Genomic DNA, 18246 nt, shown 5'->3' with positions numbered 1-18246 from the left:
AATTAACTTCGATCATCACACACCCTCCAAATAGACTAGAAAGCTTGCCAATGAAGCAGCTCTGAAGGGAATTCCCTCAGAATGTGGAATTCTAACTTTGACACATTGTCATTTTTAGGTTCACATTTTTATCTCTAAATGATTTCCATTTCTAAAAGCCAGCGTTCTGTTTGAACGAGGACAGCAGTACATCGTCCTGTAGGCGTGCCCAATCTCTTGTATAAGGACGTCAGAGTAACACATCCAGCGCATCCATGCTCCAGAGTCCCACCTTCTCCAGGTTTGTCTCTGTCCTTTGTGGGTGCAAACACACGGCCCAAGATAGCAGAAGAGATGAAGAGAAGGGGAGAGAGAATGACCGACTGGCCGCGTCCTGTGAAGGCTTCTGGAAGCTACCATAGCCTATCTGTTGTCACAGCGTTTTGGCCAGAAGTGGGTGACCCGGTTCGCCTGCTGAGGCCGCGGCCCCTGCCTGCTCTGGAGCTCCTGATTTCCAGGCCTGGGCTTGCCTGGAACAGCAGAAACTCAGGAAAGTTCTCAGTTCCCCAGCAGCCTGCACTCAGACCTTGTCCAACGAGGTATGAACCCCAGGCCTCGGGAGCCCCCCCCACCCAGCACGTTTGTACTGTCAGGTGGGATCAGATGGGCTTGTCTCACCCTTTCTTCTTCTGTCGTAGCTTAATCTTTATGTTGAACTTCACCCTTTAAACCAGTGGGGTGGTTTGGTTTGTTTTTGGTCTCCTGATTGGACCCATACAAATGGTAATATGACGACAAGTAGTTAAGATTTCTGAACCCAATTCCAATTGCTCACAAACTAAAATTATAACACATATTTAAGCTTCCAGCCATTGTAGAATTTTACTGTTTCACAGAAACAGATGGTAAAAAGTCATCTACGTGAGGAATGATAACCTCTCATTGTCTAATTATTCCATTTGTAAAATTCTTACCCTGGTTTCTGTGCTGTTATTCCCCATTTCTTTTGGATTACGTTGAGATGCTATATATTTTAACTAAAACAGAATATATTTTTAAGTGTTTAAAAAAAGAACACCTATCTAAACCCACAGATGAGTGAAAAAAATGGCCTTATATTTTAATACAAAATTATGATACCAAAGAGTAGCCAAATTAATTAGATTCCTTAAATACACTACTTTCAACCTCTTACATACATTAATTTTTTGAGCCACTGGAAACATGAACTGCCTCACAAAAATATTTAATGTTCTCAAGGGAATACAGCATTTTAACATGAACCTATGAATTGTTACTTTAAAAGCTGCATGCACTGTCATGACCCATTACAATAAAAACCCAGTGAGATCAATAACACAAGGTGGGTAACTATGTGATAATTTTTTGAACAGTTTAAATGTAGACCACCTATTGATTTAAAGTTGAAGTAGCAAATGTTACTTTTTGCTAAGACAGCTTTTATTATCGTTAGACTACTGATTTTTGAGAAACAGAGCCGCTCCACACTGAATCCACTGGTCTTGGTTGCCCCCACACGGAACGTCGACGTTGGCTACCACGCGGTCCCTCTCGCAGCTCGTGTACACGGGCAAAGATATGCACTCATCGGGGGAATAAGGACCATATGCACCCTGTAGAGAAAGAATTTTGTGTTAAAATATGGTAATATACTACCTTACAGCAGACTGGCAGATAAGCAAAGAAAAACAAAACTCTCCCCAATAGTAAGATTGAATATTTTATGCTGAAATGGTTTAAAGGAGGACTAGCAGAGTAAACCCCATAGTCCAGCTGCAACGGGACCCACTCCCAGCCAGCTGGGCTTCATTCACCGTCCCCGAGCCTCAAACTGGGAGCATTTGGAAGAAAATCTGACACATCCTAACATTTCATCTATAAATGTTTCCTTTAAAATATAAAATACAATTTTTGCTATTGTATTTGCTACTACTGCAAATCAGTATTAACAATGATCCCCTTTTTAGGCATTGAAGAGCGTATTCTGGAGAACACAGAAACAGTCTCTGAGATATTTGCCTTAAAATACTTGTTTATTAAATACCAACCTGAACAGGGTTATACACTTTCGTGCCAGTCTTCATATTTAAAAGGTAAGACTGAAGCTTTTGTTAATACTCTCAACTCAGCACTTCATCAAAACTAGCTCCCAAGGGCGCCTGGGGGGGCTCAGTTGCTGAGGGTCCTGGGATGGAGTCCCGCATCGGGCTCCCTGCTCAGTGGGGAGTCTGCTTCTCCCTCTGCCTCTGCCCCCCACCCCGACTCATGTTCTCTCTCACCTGCTGTTTCTCAAATAAATAAATAAAATCTTAAAAAAAAAAACCAACAAACTAGCTCCCTGATGCAGGACCTTGTCTGCATTTCTCCAGGCACAAGGGAGAAGGAGGCACTGGATCTTTACCTTTCTGATTTTTCTTTCCCCCTTTTCAGCTTCAGCAAGTCTAAGCACAAGAATTTCATGTTAGCTCTGGAAGAAAACCCACCAGAGTTTAATACTAAGAATCTAGAACCACAGAAAGCAGAAAAGAATGTCTAACAAATGAGGTAAGAGGTTGCAGTGCTTTGCTTCTAAATCCTTAACAGATCTCTCTGCTGTTTCTGGGGTCGTGGGTGATATTATAATTGGGTCATCCCATCAAACAGTAACAAACATAAATTATGTGTGTTAGAAATTTACCTACCATTTCACTTAATTAGGCAATTTTGAAGATTAATTTTAATGCTATGCAGAAATGAGATGTAAGTTTCTACTTCTCCAACTCAACCATCCCTGTTCAGGAACGGGGTTTTACAATTTCCGTAAGCATGGTTTGTCGTTACATAGGATCTTCCATACTAGTTGTTCTACGTTTCTAAACCATTTTTTTCCGAATTTAACAATTAAAATAATTTTTATTCAGTATAGCTGACATACAATGTTATATTAGTTTCAGATGCACAATATAGTGATTTGACAATCTTACGTATTACTCAATGATCACGGTAAGTGTAGTCCCTATCTGTCACCACACACCATTATTAAATACTATTGACAATATCCCCTACCCTGTACTTTCATCTCCATGACATCCTTCTTTGTAACTGGAATTTTGTGCCTCTTAATCCCCATTTATCTATTTCACCCATTTCCCTGCCCACCTGCCTGCTAGCAATGCTACCATCAATTTGTTCTCTGTATTTACAGTCTGTTTTTTTGTGTTTCTTTTTTTTTTTTTTTTTAAGATTTATTTATCTGACAGAGAGATAGTGAGAGCAGGAACACAAGCAGGGGGAGCGGGAGAGGGAGAAGCAGGCTTCCTGCGGAGCAGGGAGCCTGACGTGGGGCTCGATCCCAGGACCCTGGGATCATGACCCGAGCCGAAGGCAGATGCTTAACGACTGAGCTACCCAGGCGCCCCTGTCTGTGTTTTTAATTTCCTTCATCAGTGCTTTACAGTTTTTGGATTACAGGCCTTTCACCTCCTTGGGTGTTTCTTCCTAGGTATTTTATACATTTTGGTGCAGTTATAAATGGGACTGTTTTCTTCTCTGCTAGTTATTAGTGCATAGAAATGCAACAATTTTCTGTATATTAATTTTGTATTCTGCAATTTTACTGAATCCATTTATTACTTTGAATAGGTTTTTTTGGTGGAGTTTTAGGATTTCGTACATATAGTATCATGTCATCTACCAATAGTCACAGTTTCTTTACCAATTTTGGATGCCATTTATTTCTTGTCTGATTGCTGTGGCTAGGACTTCCCATACTGCATAAAAAATGGCACTTCTAGGTTCTACTTCTAGGACCTACTTCTAGGTCCAATTTTTTGGCATGTCAGTTTTTTAAGTGTCTTACAATCCTTTATATTTTTGTGGTGTTGATTGTTGCTTCTGTTTCCTTCCTGATTTGAGTTTTTTTTTTCCCTTGGTAAGTATGGCTAAATAAATAATTTTATCTTTTCAAGGAACCAGCTCTGGGTTTCTTTGATCTTTTCTACTATTTCACTTTTTCAAGTACATATTTCATTTATTTCCGCTCTCATCTTTTGTTCCTTCCTTCTACTAACTTTGGGCTTTTTCTAAAAGGCCCTTTAGATGTAGGGTTAGGTTATTTGAAATTTTCTCTCTTCTTGAAAGGCAGGCCTGTATCTCGAATAACCTCCCTCTGAGAACTGCTTCTGCTGCATGCCAAGGATTCTGGGATATCATGTTTTCATTTTCTTACGTCTCTGGGCATTCTTTGATTCCTCTTTGGTTCTTTGTAGACCCATCGGTTGCTTTAGTAGCATGCTATTCAGCCTCCACGTGCTTGTTTTATCCAGGTTTTTTTTACTTGTAATTGATTTCTAGTTTCATAGCCTTGTGGTCAGAAAAGGTGCTTGACATGATTTCACTGTTTAGTTTGTTGAAACTTGTTTTATGGCCTAACATGTGATCCATCTTGGAGAATGTTCCATGGGCATTTGGAAATAAATGTTTTTGAATGCAGTGTCCTGTGTCCCTTTGCTAAGTCCTGGGACTTGCTAAGGCGGCTGCCTGGCCGGGGCCCCATGCCCCGCTCCCGTCCACGCCAGCAAGGCGGAGGGGCTCACCAGTCCTTCTGACCCAAGACCTCAGACGGCGCTCCTGCAACTCTATTTCCTTTCTATCCCAGTTGTTCTTGGTTAAACTCTGGTCTTTTTTCTCTGTGCCTCAGGGTGTGCGGGCTGGTGTGCGCCGTGTGCCTGAAGCAGCCAGGGTGCCCAGATCCTGCGCCATCTGCACCATCAAGACGGAGGAGAAGGTAACACCCGCCAGCCCCCATCCCCAGTTCACGAGAGTCCCACAGGCCCCCTGCCCATGGGCAGACACACGAGGCCTGGATCCTTGAAACTGTAGCTGCCCTTGTAAACCACGGCTTTTGTTTCTGTGAGCCAGGGTGGACGAATCTGCTCAGAGTCCCTCAGGACTGTCCCTCTGGTTGCAGATGGCAGCGGCGGGATGGGGCTTTGTGTCTCCTGTTCTCTCCATGGTCCCTCTGTCCTCTGTCCATACGGAGACTGTTCAGTTGGTTCTGTTCTTCAGGAGGAGCTGCTCTGTGCATAGACTCCATGTGTCTGTGGAGGAGGGGAGTTCAGGATTCCATGTCGGCATCTTGGATCCTCTCCCAACAGTAATTCCTGAATGTCATCTCTCCATTATCTACCTATTTTTAAGTTTTTGTTGTTTTTAGAACCAAAATTCAAATAAAGTCCACACACGGCATTTTGTTGATATGTCTCTGAATTTTCCCAAATTTATAGGTTTTTCCTCCTGTTTCCCTTGGGTATGGTTTCTTCAGCAAACAAACTGCAAGAGCTTCCTCCATTCTGGCTTTGGTTGGATCCATTCCCGTGGCACCCTATTTTTCTGTTTCCTGTGAACTGGATCTGGAGGTAAGTTTAGAATCAGATTGAATTTTTGGCAAAAACCCTGCATAGATGGTACTGTATGCTTTCATCAATAGGCACATGATATTTGATTGTCTTTTTACACATTAGAAGCCACGAGATTATTATCACATTCATGATCACAGAACGGCAAGCTAATGCCAGGCAGAGACAGATCTATAGCAAGAAACTTCCATTACCACTCTTTAGACCGTCATGAGCTACCATTCATTTAGAAAAGGCTCAATAAATGCTACCAACTTCCCTTTATTTATGTGCTTTCAAAATAAATTTGACCCCTAGCATATTGTAAAGGTGACTAATGACCTCCCCTCTCTTTGTTAAAACATTCCTGGTACGCTTCAAACATAGTTATTACCTTACTGCTACTCAAATTGTCCATCTTTGCTCAAGGGGAACTCTTAAATTGGCTTTTGAGTATTTTTTGTTTTTGTCTTTTTGTTATGTCTCAAGTCGTCTTAAGTAGCTTTCTTGCCTTCTATATGCCAAAGTATTACAAGCTTACCTTGTACATTTCCTGTCTCAATAATCAAATTAGTCATTCTGAGGATCTGTGATTCCTTTAATGAGAAATGGTATCAGGGATTGTAAACTGGGTGCGAGGAATGATCTATCATTCTCCCTCTAGGATTAGTCTGTGACTGGAGCTTAGAATTGTGTATTTTTTAAAGAAAAATATCACAAGTTCATAGTATTTCCAGTTCACATTTTGGATTAATATGTATATTGAACTTACATAATTTTATTCAACTAATGGATTACTTCTTGGAGTTGAAATGAGACTTAGAGGAGAAGTTAGACTCATTCTAGGATTTCACAAATGGAGAATGAGAAACCCAGAGAGGATTCACCAGGGTAATCCGGTTAGCAAATGGCACAGCAGCCGGAGAGTCCAGTTGGAGAAAGGATTTGGCATATATGAATATTGGCACCCAAAGACTGTGTCCCACGGTTACTGTCAGGACAGAAGACAAGCGCATTTAAGGAAATGAATCACATTCCAGCTCCGAGCTCCTGACCCTAAGTAGATGACTCTCTGAGCATCAGTTCCTCTATTTTTATATAAAAGGGAGAAAAACAGACTTGCTCACCCAATAGGATGCTGAAAGGATTCGATGATGCATTAAAGAACTCAAATACAGGGGCGGCTGGGTGGCTCAGTCGTTAAGCGTCTGCCTTCGGCTCAGGTCATGGTCCCAGGGTCCTGGGATCGGGCCCCACATCGGGCTCCCTGCACCGTGGGAAGCCTGCTTCTCCCTCTCCCACTCCCCCTGCTTGTGTTCCCTCTCTGGCTGTGTCTCTCTCTGTCAAATAAATAAAATCTTAAAAAAAAAAAAAAAAGAACTCAAATATAAAGTATTTATCCACGTATCTCTAATTTGGGGGCAGCGTACTATACCTTTTTTTTTAAACTCCCTACTAACTCTCATATCAACTAGGAAAAAAAAAATCACAGTTTTTAGCATCCAATACATGTTGTAGACGGTGCTGGGACAGACAGAAATAAAAATACTTTTTCCTTTATGGAAAAAACACAACAAACGTATTTTTAAGTCTAAAAGGACATTATATGAAATTCTGATTATCTTTTCCAATCTCCCCCCACCCCCTTACGTACACATGAAAATGCCTCTCCTGATACTTGATCTCAATCAGTTAAGTCCCTTTGAAGGCTCATGCATTCCTAACATGCCGAAATCATATGACAAAACTCATTCTTTATAGAGAATCACTGCCCAAATAGATAAAAACATCTACCTTGAATCTAAGTTTTCTCTCTTTGTACTGATGATTCTGTCAGTTATTCATTCATTTAATAGCATTTTATATGCTAATGTGCTCAGAATTATAAAGGCCAAGCATTTTAGTATATTCCCAAATAAAGAGCATACTAATCTTTGAAGCTAAGAATTTAGCTTGCGAAACAATGTATTCATATTAAATACACAGACTGTAAGTTTTGGGGGAATGAGCATTTTAGAAAAAAATAAAATATTCCTCTGGGATATGTTAACCTAACGAGGATTAATAAAGAGAATGAGTCCTCACTTGGACCTCAGACAAAATACAGGATTTGGAGTAAAGAGAATTCTCACCCGTCACCTGTCAGTGCCTAATCTCTTCCCACTTCTCCAATTCTGCTTAAATGACAGAGCCTGAGGTTCCAGAAATTTCTGTAATTGTCATACTTCCTCAGCCATTCCTGAAGTTAATAATCTAGTGCAGGCATTTACCTCTAAATTCTTCAGCAGAGAGCAGACATTACATATTTCTTGAGCTGAAATGATCTAAATCTCGGAATGCCTATTTACAATCCCAGGCAAGGTCTTAAATTATCTCTCTCCGCCACCTGATACTAGTTTGCTGCCCGTAACTTCTATGCCAGACTTGAAAATAGAAACACTGTACTGAAATGTGTTACAATGTTACTCCTTTCTATGCAGAAGATCTGCTCTGTGTCTCTTCACTGTGATGCCAAGCAATTTTCTCTTTAAATCAGGACTTAGTGGTAATACAAAGTTGGTATTTCACATATTCACTATCAACTTACTAATGTTTGCATATATTTCCAAATCCTTCTAGTCCTGCTTGTTTTCTGTTGTAAAGTCAGGGGACAAATGTTGCTACCCAAACCTCCAGTGTTTTAACAGCAAAGCAGCACTGTTGCTTCTGGCACTGTGCTAAGCTCCTTATTTTTTGTTGTTTGTTTACATTTTATTTTTTATTCAAGTTATTTAGTACAGTGTCATTTTAGTTTCAGGTGTACAATATACTGATTCAACACTTCTACAGGTTACTCAGTGCTCAACAAGGGAAGTGTTCCCTTAATCCCCTTCCTCTGTTTCCCCCATGCCCACAGTTGTTTCTTAAAATTTAGGTGGTCATTTCTCAAAATCTCTTAAATGGTAAACATTATAACCTGAAAAGAAGTGAAATGGACTTGCTCTTAGGTCACCAAAAATAGATGGTCAAAGTAGCAGAGCTAAGTACTTCGGCATTTTCACTATGAGCACAGTACCTTGTACAGATAGAAGCTCCATGAACATTGTTCAGCTGAATTACATTCTTATGACCAAGTCTTTCTTTAGTGTGTTTCTCTTAACAGATAAAGCTTAAGACCCTGCTGGGCTGAAATATTTGCATGAAACTAAAATTTTACTAATAACTATTCATAAACACACTAGGTGTGATTAATAAATACACAGATGAATGTGAACAAGGAGACAGTGTAGGAAGCCTGACAATAATGTTATAGGCCATGTAAACAAAGTAATCTGACATGATTAAAATTTAATTATTAAAAACCTGTATATTGTGATTAAAGTGGTTAATGTATTCATATATCCAACTTTATTAAAATAGAAGCTGGTCCATTAGCTCAGTTCAATAATGAGGCCAACATGTGAAACTCCATGCTCCTGCCCAGGCCAGGGAAAGTCACTTAGAACAAGTACAGGGTGCAGGGTACTCCAGACAGCAAGCAGCATGCTAACACTTGAAAGGAGACAGTACATCTTACAAAGGTGAATGAAGAGACTAAGCAGACAACAAACAGCCAACAAATCAAAGAAAATAACAAAATGAGACACCAGAAAACAAAATGACCTAGGTTGGCTATGTTTTAAGTATTTGGCTAATATGTTTTATTAGATTTCTTTCTTTCTTTTTCCTTAAAGATTTTATTTTTAAGTAATCTGCACACCCAACGTGGGGCTTGAACCCACAACCCTGAGATCAAGAGCTGCTTGCTCTACCAACTGAACCAGCCGGGTGGCCTGTTTTATTATTTTTCTCATTAGCTTATGCATAAAGTCCAACTAACTTATTCCAACACATAGGGTTTTTGTTTTTTCAGAAAAGGAGATATTAGGAAATCATTAGAGCTTTAATGCACATAAAAGTGATGCAATTTAGCAATGTAACTCCAGAAAAATTAAATTTCTTAAAACAGGAAACAAGTTGCCAGCAATGAGTATTTTGAAAGATGCTGTTCAGTCAAGAATGCCTGGCTACCCTGTAAACTGTATTTTGAAAAATACTTTGCTCATAGTTTTCAATAACATAATGCTAACAAACTGCTTTCATAGTAAGTGCCTAAGGGAGAAAAAAGTCACAGAGACAATATATTAATAGTTATTATTTTTAAACCAGAGTGCATACAAGGCAGAGTTTTGAGCATATGTTCTGATACCCATGGTGATAATATTTTCATATAAAAGTAGCATAAAGACTGTTTTTGTGAGTGGCTTGTGGAATCATTTTTTAGTCCTGTTTTCCCTAGTAATGGAATTGATTCTGAAAGTGAATTGTCCCTTGTGGTGCCTGTTGGGGGGTCCAGACCTGGGGATCCTGGAGGGGGACAAACTTAGGCAGCACTCTTTACTGGAAAGACGGAAGGAACAAAAGCCAAGTGAATTCCTGTGGAATGTCAAAACAGGGCCCCATCTCAGACTGATCTACCTTGTCAAGCAATGTTTCCCAAACTGTTATATAAAACGCTAGATCTAAGTGAAGAGTGGGGCGTAGGTGCATGAAAACTTGTATGTGAGGTTCTCTGTGGGACTACTCAGAATCAGTAATATTCTCAAATAGGTGATGTTCACGGAACAGTTTTTCTCAGAGAACCATTATAGAATAGTGTCGTATAGAACATTTTTAGGAAATGCTTTAGGGAAAGCTAATGCTTTTTGGGGTAGAACTTAATTTGGACCTATATTATTTCAACCACCACTCTTAAGCTAGAACCGGAACAACTTTAAGAATCTGCATCATGAATGAGTGTATGAATTAAGAGCATTATCTTAGTGCACATAAATAGCTTCATGTGCATTTTTTAATTCCCTTGAGAATTCCTAATTCTATCTTTAACTGGCAAAGTGCATTGCATTTATAATAGAAGCAATGGTAGAGCCCCTCCCCCAATAAAAGCCGTAGAACTTGTTGCTCATGTCCTTCGACTATTGCCACATATGCAAACGAAGACAAAAAGTCAGCCAGGATCTAAAATGTTCTTTAAAAAATGGACGTGCTATCTGCTTCATAGCAGTGTTGTGCAAATGACTGGAGTGTTGGGCATATTTCTGCTAAAATGAAGCTATTCAGGGTGATTAGGTGGATAATAATGTGGAAATGATCTGGGGAAAAAACTTTCTTCTGCCTTAAAGGGAATCGTCCCCAAAGTTTTGAAGTGCATTATTTCCTCCAAGGTATCAAAGGACTGTAGACCTCTGCCATAAAGTAGCTGTAAAAGTAAATGGAGAAAGTAATTTTTTTTTTTTTACCAGTTTACACAAATTGATGTGATGCTTCCTTTCATTTTATGCTTCCCTCCCAGTAAAATGCATTGAAATGTTAATGTTCTTTCCCCCCTAAATTCTGTAAAACATATTAAGAACATCTACAGCTTCCCTAAAAAAATTGTTTTCAACATAAAATGTTTCACTCAAGCAGAAGCTGGAGAGTTTAAGTTTATACAGAGCTGGCAAACTTTTCTGTGAGGGTTGAGGTAGTATTTTAGGATTTGTGAGTCAGATGGTCTGTGATGGAGCTCCTCAGCTCTGCTGTTGTCCAAAAGCAGTCCTAGAGCATAACTACAGAAACGGGCAAGGCTGTTCTCCCCCGAAATTTTCATTTATGGACACTGAAACTGAATTCCCTGTAGTTTTCACCTGTCATGAACGACTACTCCTGTCAGTTTCCAGCTGTGTTAAACACGCACAAACCACCTGCAGCCCCGCGGGCCGTAGGCTGTGCACACACAGGCAGGAGGCTGGTTTGTGCTGTTCTCTTGGCTCAGGACTCGTCCAAAGCTTGGATCTGAAGTGAACTGCCGACCAACCGACCACTTTGAGCTTCAAGTTTCTTAGTTGAAAATGGAGATGATGCCTTATTTCAAACTTTTTTGGAGGGCCTAAATAATTTGTATTTTAAACACTTTACACAGCCCCTGACACATGATACAAATTAAGGTTAACGGTTATTGTTGACCATGGTGCTACCACTGTGGGACCCATAAAAAATCACTTACTTGACCTGTGGGTTTCTTCAGCAGCAAAACAGAGACCCCTGCTACTCTCCCGACCCCGCAGGACCGGTGTGACCTCGCTCGCCCTGTGCGGGTCACCCGTCCTGTCAGAGCTGGACTGAGTCCTGAAAACCGCGCTCCTGCTCTAAGTTCTTCGAGGCTTCGCACTGACCCAGAGTGGTGGGAACGGCGTGGTCTGGGCCTGCCTTCTCTCCTGACACTGTTCCACGGGCTTCAGGGCACAAGTCTGCCCTGTGTGCGGCACTCACGAGTGTAGCCACCATCTGTCCCCACACGGTGCTCCCACCATGTCATGGACTCTGGTCCTTGTGCTGTGCCTTCTAGTCCTGTGACTTACTCATTCCGTAACCTGTCCATTTCCCTACCCCTGCCCCCCAGCAACCCTCCCTTTGCTCTCTGTATTTTTTGGCTCTGTGTCTGGTTTTTGTCTATTTGTGTCTTTTGTTCGATTCCACATCTAAGTGAAACCATATGGCATCTGTCTTTCTCTGACTTAAATTAGCATTATACCCTCTAGGTCCATCCATGTGGTCACAAATGGCAAAAGTTCGTCCTTTTTCATGGCTGAGTAATAGACCATCTACAGAGAGACGACATCTGCTCTATTCATGCGTCTCTTGATAAGCACTGGGTTGCATGCACATCTTGGCTACTGTAAATCATGCTGCTCTAAACACCGGGGTGCATGTGTATTTTTCAAATTGGTGTTTTCATTTTCTCTGGGTAAACACCCGGTAGTGCAATGACTGGATCCCCGGGTAGTTCTGTATTTTTAATTTCTGAGGAGCGTCCACACTGCGTCCAGGGTGGTGGCTGCACCAGAGGACAGCCCCCCCCAGCGGAGCATGACACTTTCTCTCCACGTCCTCACCGACACTTGCTGTTGCTTGGGTGGTTGATTTTAGCCATTCTGTCAGGTGTGAGGTGATATCTCATTGTGGTTATGATTTGCATTTCCTTGATGAAATGTGACGGATTTCTGTATATTGATTTTGTATCCTGTGACTTTACTGAATTCGTGCATCAGCTCTAGTAGTTTTTCGGGTTTCCTATATATAGCATCATGCCATAACCTGCAAACAGTGAGAGTTCGACTTCCTCCTTGCTGATTTGGATGCCTTCTCTTTCCTTCTGTTGTCTGACTGCTGACGCTGGGACTTCCAGTACTATGTTGAATAAAAGTGGTCAGAGTGGCCATCCCTGTCTTGCTCCTGACCTTAGAGGGAAAGCTCTGTTTCTCCCTAGCGAGGATAATGTTTGCTGTGGGTTTTCGACATAAGGCCTTTATTATGTTGAGTTTGTTCCCTCTAAACCTACTTTGTTGAGGGATTTTATCATGAATGGATGTTGTACTTCTCCATCTACTGAAATTTTTTTTTTAATTCTTTCTCATTGATGTGATGTATCACATTGATTGATTTGCAAATATTGAACCACCCTTGCAGCCCAAAGAATAAATCCCACTTGATTGTGGTAAATGATTTTTTTAATGTATTGTAGGATTCGGTTTGATAATATTTTGTTAAGGACTTTTGCATCTATAGTCATGAGAGGTATCGGCCTGTAGTTCTCTTTTTTGTGGTATCTTCGTCTGGCTTTGGTATCTGGGTGATACTGGCCTCGTAGACTGAACTGGGATGTCTTCCCAGCTCTTCTTTAAATGTTTCATGGAATTCACCTTTGAAGCTGCCTGGCCCTGGACTCTTGTTTGTTGGGAGTTTTCTGATGACTGATTCCATTTCGTTGCTGGTCACCAGTCTGCTCAGATGTTCTATTTCTTCCTGCTTCAGTTTTGGTAGTTCATGTGTTTCTAGCAATTTATCCATTTCTTCCAGGTTGCCCAATTTCTTGGTGTGTAATTTTTCACAATATTTTCTTACAATTGTATTTTTTTGTGGTGTTATTTCTCCTCTGTCCTTTGTGATTTTGTTATTTTGCATCTTCTGTATCTCCCTCTCTTTTTATGACTCTGGCTAGAGATTAATATTTGGTTAATCCTTTCTAAGAACCATCTTTTGGTTTCACTCATCTGTTCTATTGTTTTTTTTTTAGTTTCTGTATCATTTATTTCTGCTCTAATTTTTATTATTTCCTTCCTTCTCCTGGTTTTGGATTTTGTTTGTTCTCTTTCTAGCTCCTTTATGTGCAAAGTAGGTTATTTGAAATTTCTCTTGTTTCTTGAGGTAGACGGCATGGGCATCTATTTCCATCATAGAACTGCTTTTCCTGCATTCCAAAGAATTTGGACCACTGTGCTTTCTTTTTCAAATTGTTATTACCTTAACTGTGGTGTAGTTAATGTACAGTGTCAGTTTCAGGTGTCCAACAGCGTTCAACACTTCTGTACAGGACCCAGTGCTCGTCATGGCGAGTGGACTCTGGACCACCGTTTTCACTTTCATAAATCACCATCTGTTTTTGTTTTTTTTTTAAGATTTTATTTCTTTATTTGAGAGAGAGAGAATGAGAGAGAAAGCATATGAGAGGGGGGAGGGTCAGAGGGAGAAGCAGACTCCCCGCCGAGCAGGGAGCCCGATGCGGGACTCGATCCAGGGACTCCAGGATCATGACCTGAGCCAAAGGCAGTCGCTCAACCAACTGAGCCACCCAGGTGCCCTATCACTATCTGTTTTTTAATTTCCTCTCTGATTTCTTCAGTGACCCACTGTTTAGTAGCATGTTGTTTAGCTTCCATGTATGTGTTTTCCAGTTTTTTTTCTGTGATTGATAGAGTTTCTTACTTTTGTGGTCTGAAAAGTTACCTAAAAAAAGATTTCACTCTTCTTCAATTTATGGTGACTTGTTTTGCGGCCGAACATGTGAGCTGTCATGGACAGTATTCTAAGCACACTAGAGAAGTATGTGTACCCTGCTGTTTCCGTATGCAGTGTGATGGATGTGTCTCTGTGCTGGATCGAGCCCCACATCGAGCTCCCTGCTCAGCGGGAAGCCTGCTTCTCCCTCTCCCACGCCCCCTGCTTGTGTTCCTTCTCTCGCTGTCTCTCTGTCAATAACTAAATAAAATTTTTATTTAAAAAAAAAGCAGAGAAACTTAGGTATTTTTTTAGTTTTGGTGCAGTTATAAATGGAAGTTTTTCCTAAGAAAAAACTTAACCAAGGAGGTGAAATAAAAACTATAGCACTCTGATGAAAGAAATTCAAGACAACACAAACAAATGTAAAGACATACCAGACTCATGGATTCGAAAAGTTAATATTGTTAAAATGTCCACGGTATTCAAAGCAATCTGCAGATTCAATGCAATCCCTATCGAAATACCATAGCATTTTTCACAGAACGGTAACAATCCTAAAAGTTGTATGGACCCACAAAAGGCCCTAAAATAGCGAAAACAATCTTGAGAAAGAACAACAAAGCTGTAGGTATCACAATCCCAGATTTCAAGATAAACTGCAAAGCTGGAGTAATCAGAAGAGTATGACACCTAGATCAAGAGAACAGAAAAGAAAGCCCAGAAATAAACCCACGCTCATATGGTCAATTAATCCATGAAAAAGGATACAGGAATACACAAGTAAAAAATGATAATCTTTTCAATAAATGGTGCTGGGAAAACTGAACCACTACCTGCAGAAGAATGAAACTGGACCACTTTCTTACACCATACACAAAAATAAATTTAAAATGGACTAAAGACTTAAATGTGAGACCTGATACCATATAACTCCTGGAAGCAAACACAGGCAGTAAGATCTTTGTTATGGGCCTTAGCAACATATTTTTAGATATATCTCCTAGGGCAAGGGAAACAAACGCAAAAATAAACTATTGGGACAACACCAAAATTAAAAGCTTCTGCACAGCAAAGGAAATCATCAACAAAACAAAAAGGCGATCTACTGAATGAAAGAAGGTATTTGCAATGATATATCTGAAAAGGGACTAATATCCAAAATATACAAAGGAATTCTATAAATGAACACCCCCAAAACAAATAATCTGATTAAAAAATAGAGGATCTGAGTAGACATTTTTCCAAGAAAACATACGGATGGAAACAGACACATGAAAAGATGCTCAACATCACTAACATCAAAGAAATTCATATCAAAGAATCACGAGACATCGCCTGACACCTGTCAGAACGGCTAGAATCAAAAAGACAAGAAATAACAAGTGTTGGTGCAGATGCGGAGAAAAAGGAACGTTCGTGCACTATCACTGGGAATGCAAATGGGTGCAGCTGCTGTGGAAAACAGTAACGAGAACTACCCTAACTATTCCCTAGTTCCACTACTGCGTATTTACCCAAGAAAAATAAAAACACTAATTTGAAAAGACACATGCATCCCCTTGTTTACTGCGGCCTTCTTTACAACAGCCAAGAGGACGCAGCCCCTGATATGGGTGCATACATGTACAGTAAAAAGCAGACCCCTAAGTACAGAAAACAATCTGGGGGTGGCCAGAGGGGAGGGGGCCGGGGTGGGCCAAGTGGGTGAGGGGAGTGGGAGGCACAGCCCAGGGAATACGGTCAACGGTACCGCGACGGTGCTGTGTGGGAACAGACGGTGGCTCCGCTCGTGGTGAGCACAGCACCGCTGTGGTGTTCACCTGAGACTCATGGACACTGTGTCAGCACACGCATCCCTTCTTCATCTGCCTCTTCCCAGTGCAGTGACACAGTCTGGCAGAAATCAGAGGTGCATTAACCTGTCGACTCGGCCCATGTCTGCATGGCTAACTAGCAAAATAAAGGAACATACTACACAATAATCTGTATTATCATTAAAGGCTTTTTTTTCTTAGCAGGATATACATTACTCAGAAATTAAAAACTATAATGCTATTCTTCCCATAACAAAATATTTTAAAATGCTCCATACATTTTATTTTATTTTTTAATTAATATTTTTTTTTATTCATGAGAGTGAGAGAGAGAGAGAGGCAGAGGCAGAGGCAGAGGGAGAAGCAGGCTCCCCGCCTAGCAGGGAGCCCGATGCGGGACTCGATCCCAGGATCCTGGGATCCTGACCTGAGCCGAAGGCAGACGCTCAACCATCTGAGCCACCCAGGCGCCCGCCCCATGCATTTTAAAAATCATAAAGGACACAATATTTTGACTCTAAATTTGTTCAAATGCAGGTGAGATTAGAAAGTAAACAAAATGCCGAGGCCCAAGACTATCTTATCCCAAAGGCGGCACTGCATTACCTGGGGAATCCAGCCCACACAGCAAGGGAGAACGGGCGACACACTGGGAGAATCGTGGTGATTTTCCGAGAGCCGGCTTCCATCAAAACTGCAGCCTTCCAGTAACAAGCCACCCATCTGTCATGGAAACAAGCAAACCTGTGAAATCCACATCCAGTCCGAAACGTCAGGAGTTACTGTGTGTTAGCATACGATGCAAGGCAACAGACTAGGTACGCAAAGTATTCTGAAAACAAAGATGGTATTTAACCTGAGAATAAAGAAAGTGAAGACCTGGGCCAGTGTTCACAGGACTTCCTTATGTCTGGATCTATTTATTTAGCAGACAGTTTGGAAAGAAATGCTTACAATGTATTTAGTTACAACTGCAGGTATGTTGGTATTAGATTAATAGAAACATAATGGAAAATGCCCCAAAGTTAAGTCTTTCTCCAACAGGGTGAAAGAAAAGCATAATTAAAGAAGACTGTGTGCTCCCTGCTTGGGGTTCCGACATCATTTTCTAAAGAAAAGAACAAAGCTCAGAAAGTTGAATGCAAAACATCTATGACATGCTGTGCAGAGCTGAAAGAATAATAAAGAGTTAATCTCTTTCTCTAGATTAACAGTGTACATTTAGGGAATTATGAAAATAAAAATATAACTATTTTGATAATATTAGTTTCATATTTCTTCTTTAAAAGCGTTCACTCTTTTAGTTTCTGCACTGCTGATCTACCCTGAGTTTATTTAAAGTCAACAAAGGTCAAGTCAGTACTTTGTATTCAGAGCCACATCTACAGTCTCTTAATGTGGACTTGATAGAAAATACAGAACAATCTCTTCTTTTTAAAGGTTTTACTTATTTTAGAGAGAGAGCACCCGAGCAGGGAAGGGGCAACGGGAGAATCTCAAGCAGATTCCTCGTTGAGTGTGGAGCCCGATGTGGGGCTCAACCCCAGGACCCCGAAGATCATGACCTGAGCCGAAACCAAGAGTCAGACACTTAACTGCCCGAGCCATCCAGCGCCCCAATACAGAACAATCTTATAAATATTACCTAGTACCTTTAGGTTTTATCAAATGCTAAATGAAAGTGCTATAGAATTTAGTCAAGAGAACACTTTATGTTGGAAGACTCACTAGAATTTAGCTGAGAATGGGTTTTAGGGAGTGCTGTAGGTCTGAGGAGGTAATAGTAGAGTATGCCTTGACAATTTTGAATAGCTAATTTTACAGTAAGATTGCTGTACCATAGAAAAGACAGGTAACTTGTCAGTGAGAGAGCTGGTATAAAAACAGAATTACTGAATACCTAAGTTCAATATTTTTTCTACTACAGCACAGACGTGATGATATTCGGGCCACTTTAAGAGTTGATAAAGCATGGTAGCCCTGAAAAAATGTTAAAATTTAGAGAGTACCTGCTAATTTCAGTGGTAGAATCTCTCTAGGTAAGACATTTTAAGGCCTCTTCTAGAAATTTCATCAAGTTTCAAGCTGAAGTCGTCCGCCTGGAAATTCGTAAACACAGTTCTTGCTGAAAGTACCACAGGAGGGAACTGAGACACAAACGCATTGTTGTTCCCTTCTAACAAGGAGGGGTGCTGAGAAACCGTATTTCCTGGAGCCCT

The 18246-nt window shown here is 40.7% G+C and overlaps 1 protein-coding gene across 2 annotated transcripts in view; it reads right to left on the bottom strand.

The window, feature by feature from the left end:
- Positions 1–1074: 1074 nt before the first annotated feature.
- Positions 1075–18246, bottom strand: part of DYNC2H1 (dynein cytoplasmic 2 heavy chain 1) — a 284386-nt gene continuing 267214 nt past the window's right edge. For both annotated transcript variants that reach the window (XM_035008811.1, XM_035008812.1), the window contains exons 88-89: positions 16634–16750; positions 1075–1613 (exon numbers count right to left, since the gene is read on the bottom strand). In XM_035008811.1, the coding sequence (XP_034864702.1) occupies positions 1455–1613; positions 16634–16750 (276 nt within the window). In that variant the 3' untranslated portion in view covers positions 1075–1454. The remainder of the gene's footprint in view (positions 1614–16633; positions 16751–18246) is intronic.

Source organism: Mirounga leonina, unplaced genomic scaffold, assembly GCF_011800145.1.
Source record: "Mirounga leonina isolate KUSES-001 unplaced genomic scaffold, KU_Mleo_1.0 Mir_153, whole genome shotgun sequence".
Classification (NCBI taxonomy): Eukaryota; Metazoa; Chordata; class Mammalia; order Carnivora; family Phocidae; genus Mirounga; species Mirounga leonina.
Note: the sequence above shows the minus strand (reverse complement) of the source record. Positions and strands in the feature narration are given on the sequence as shown.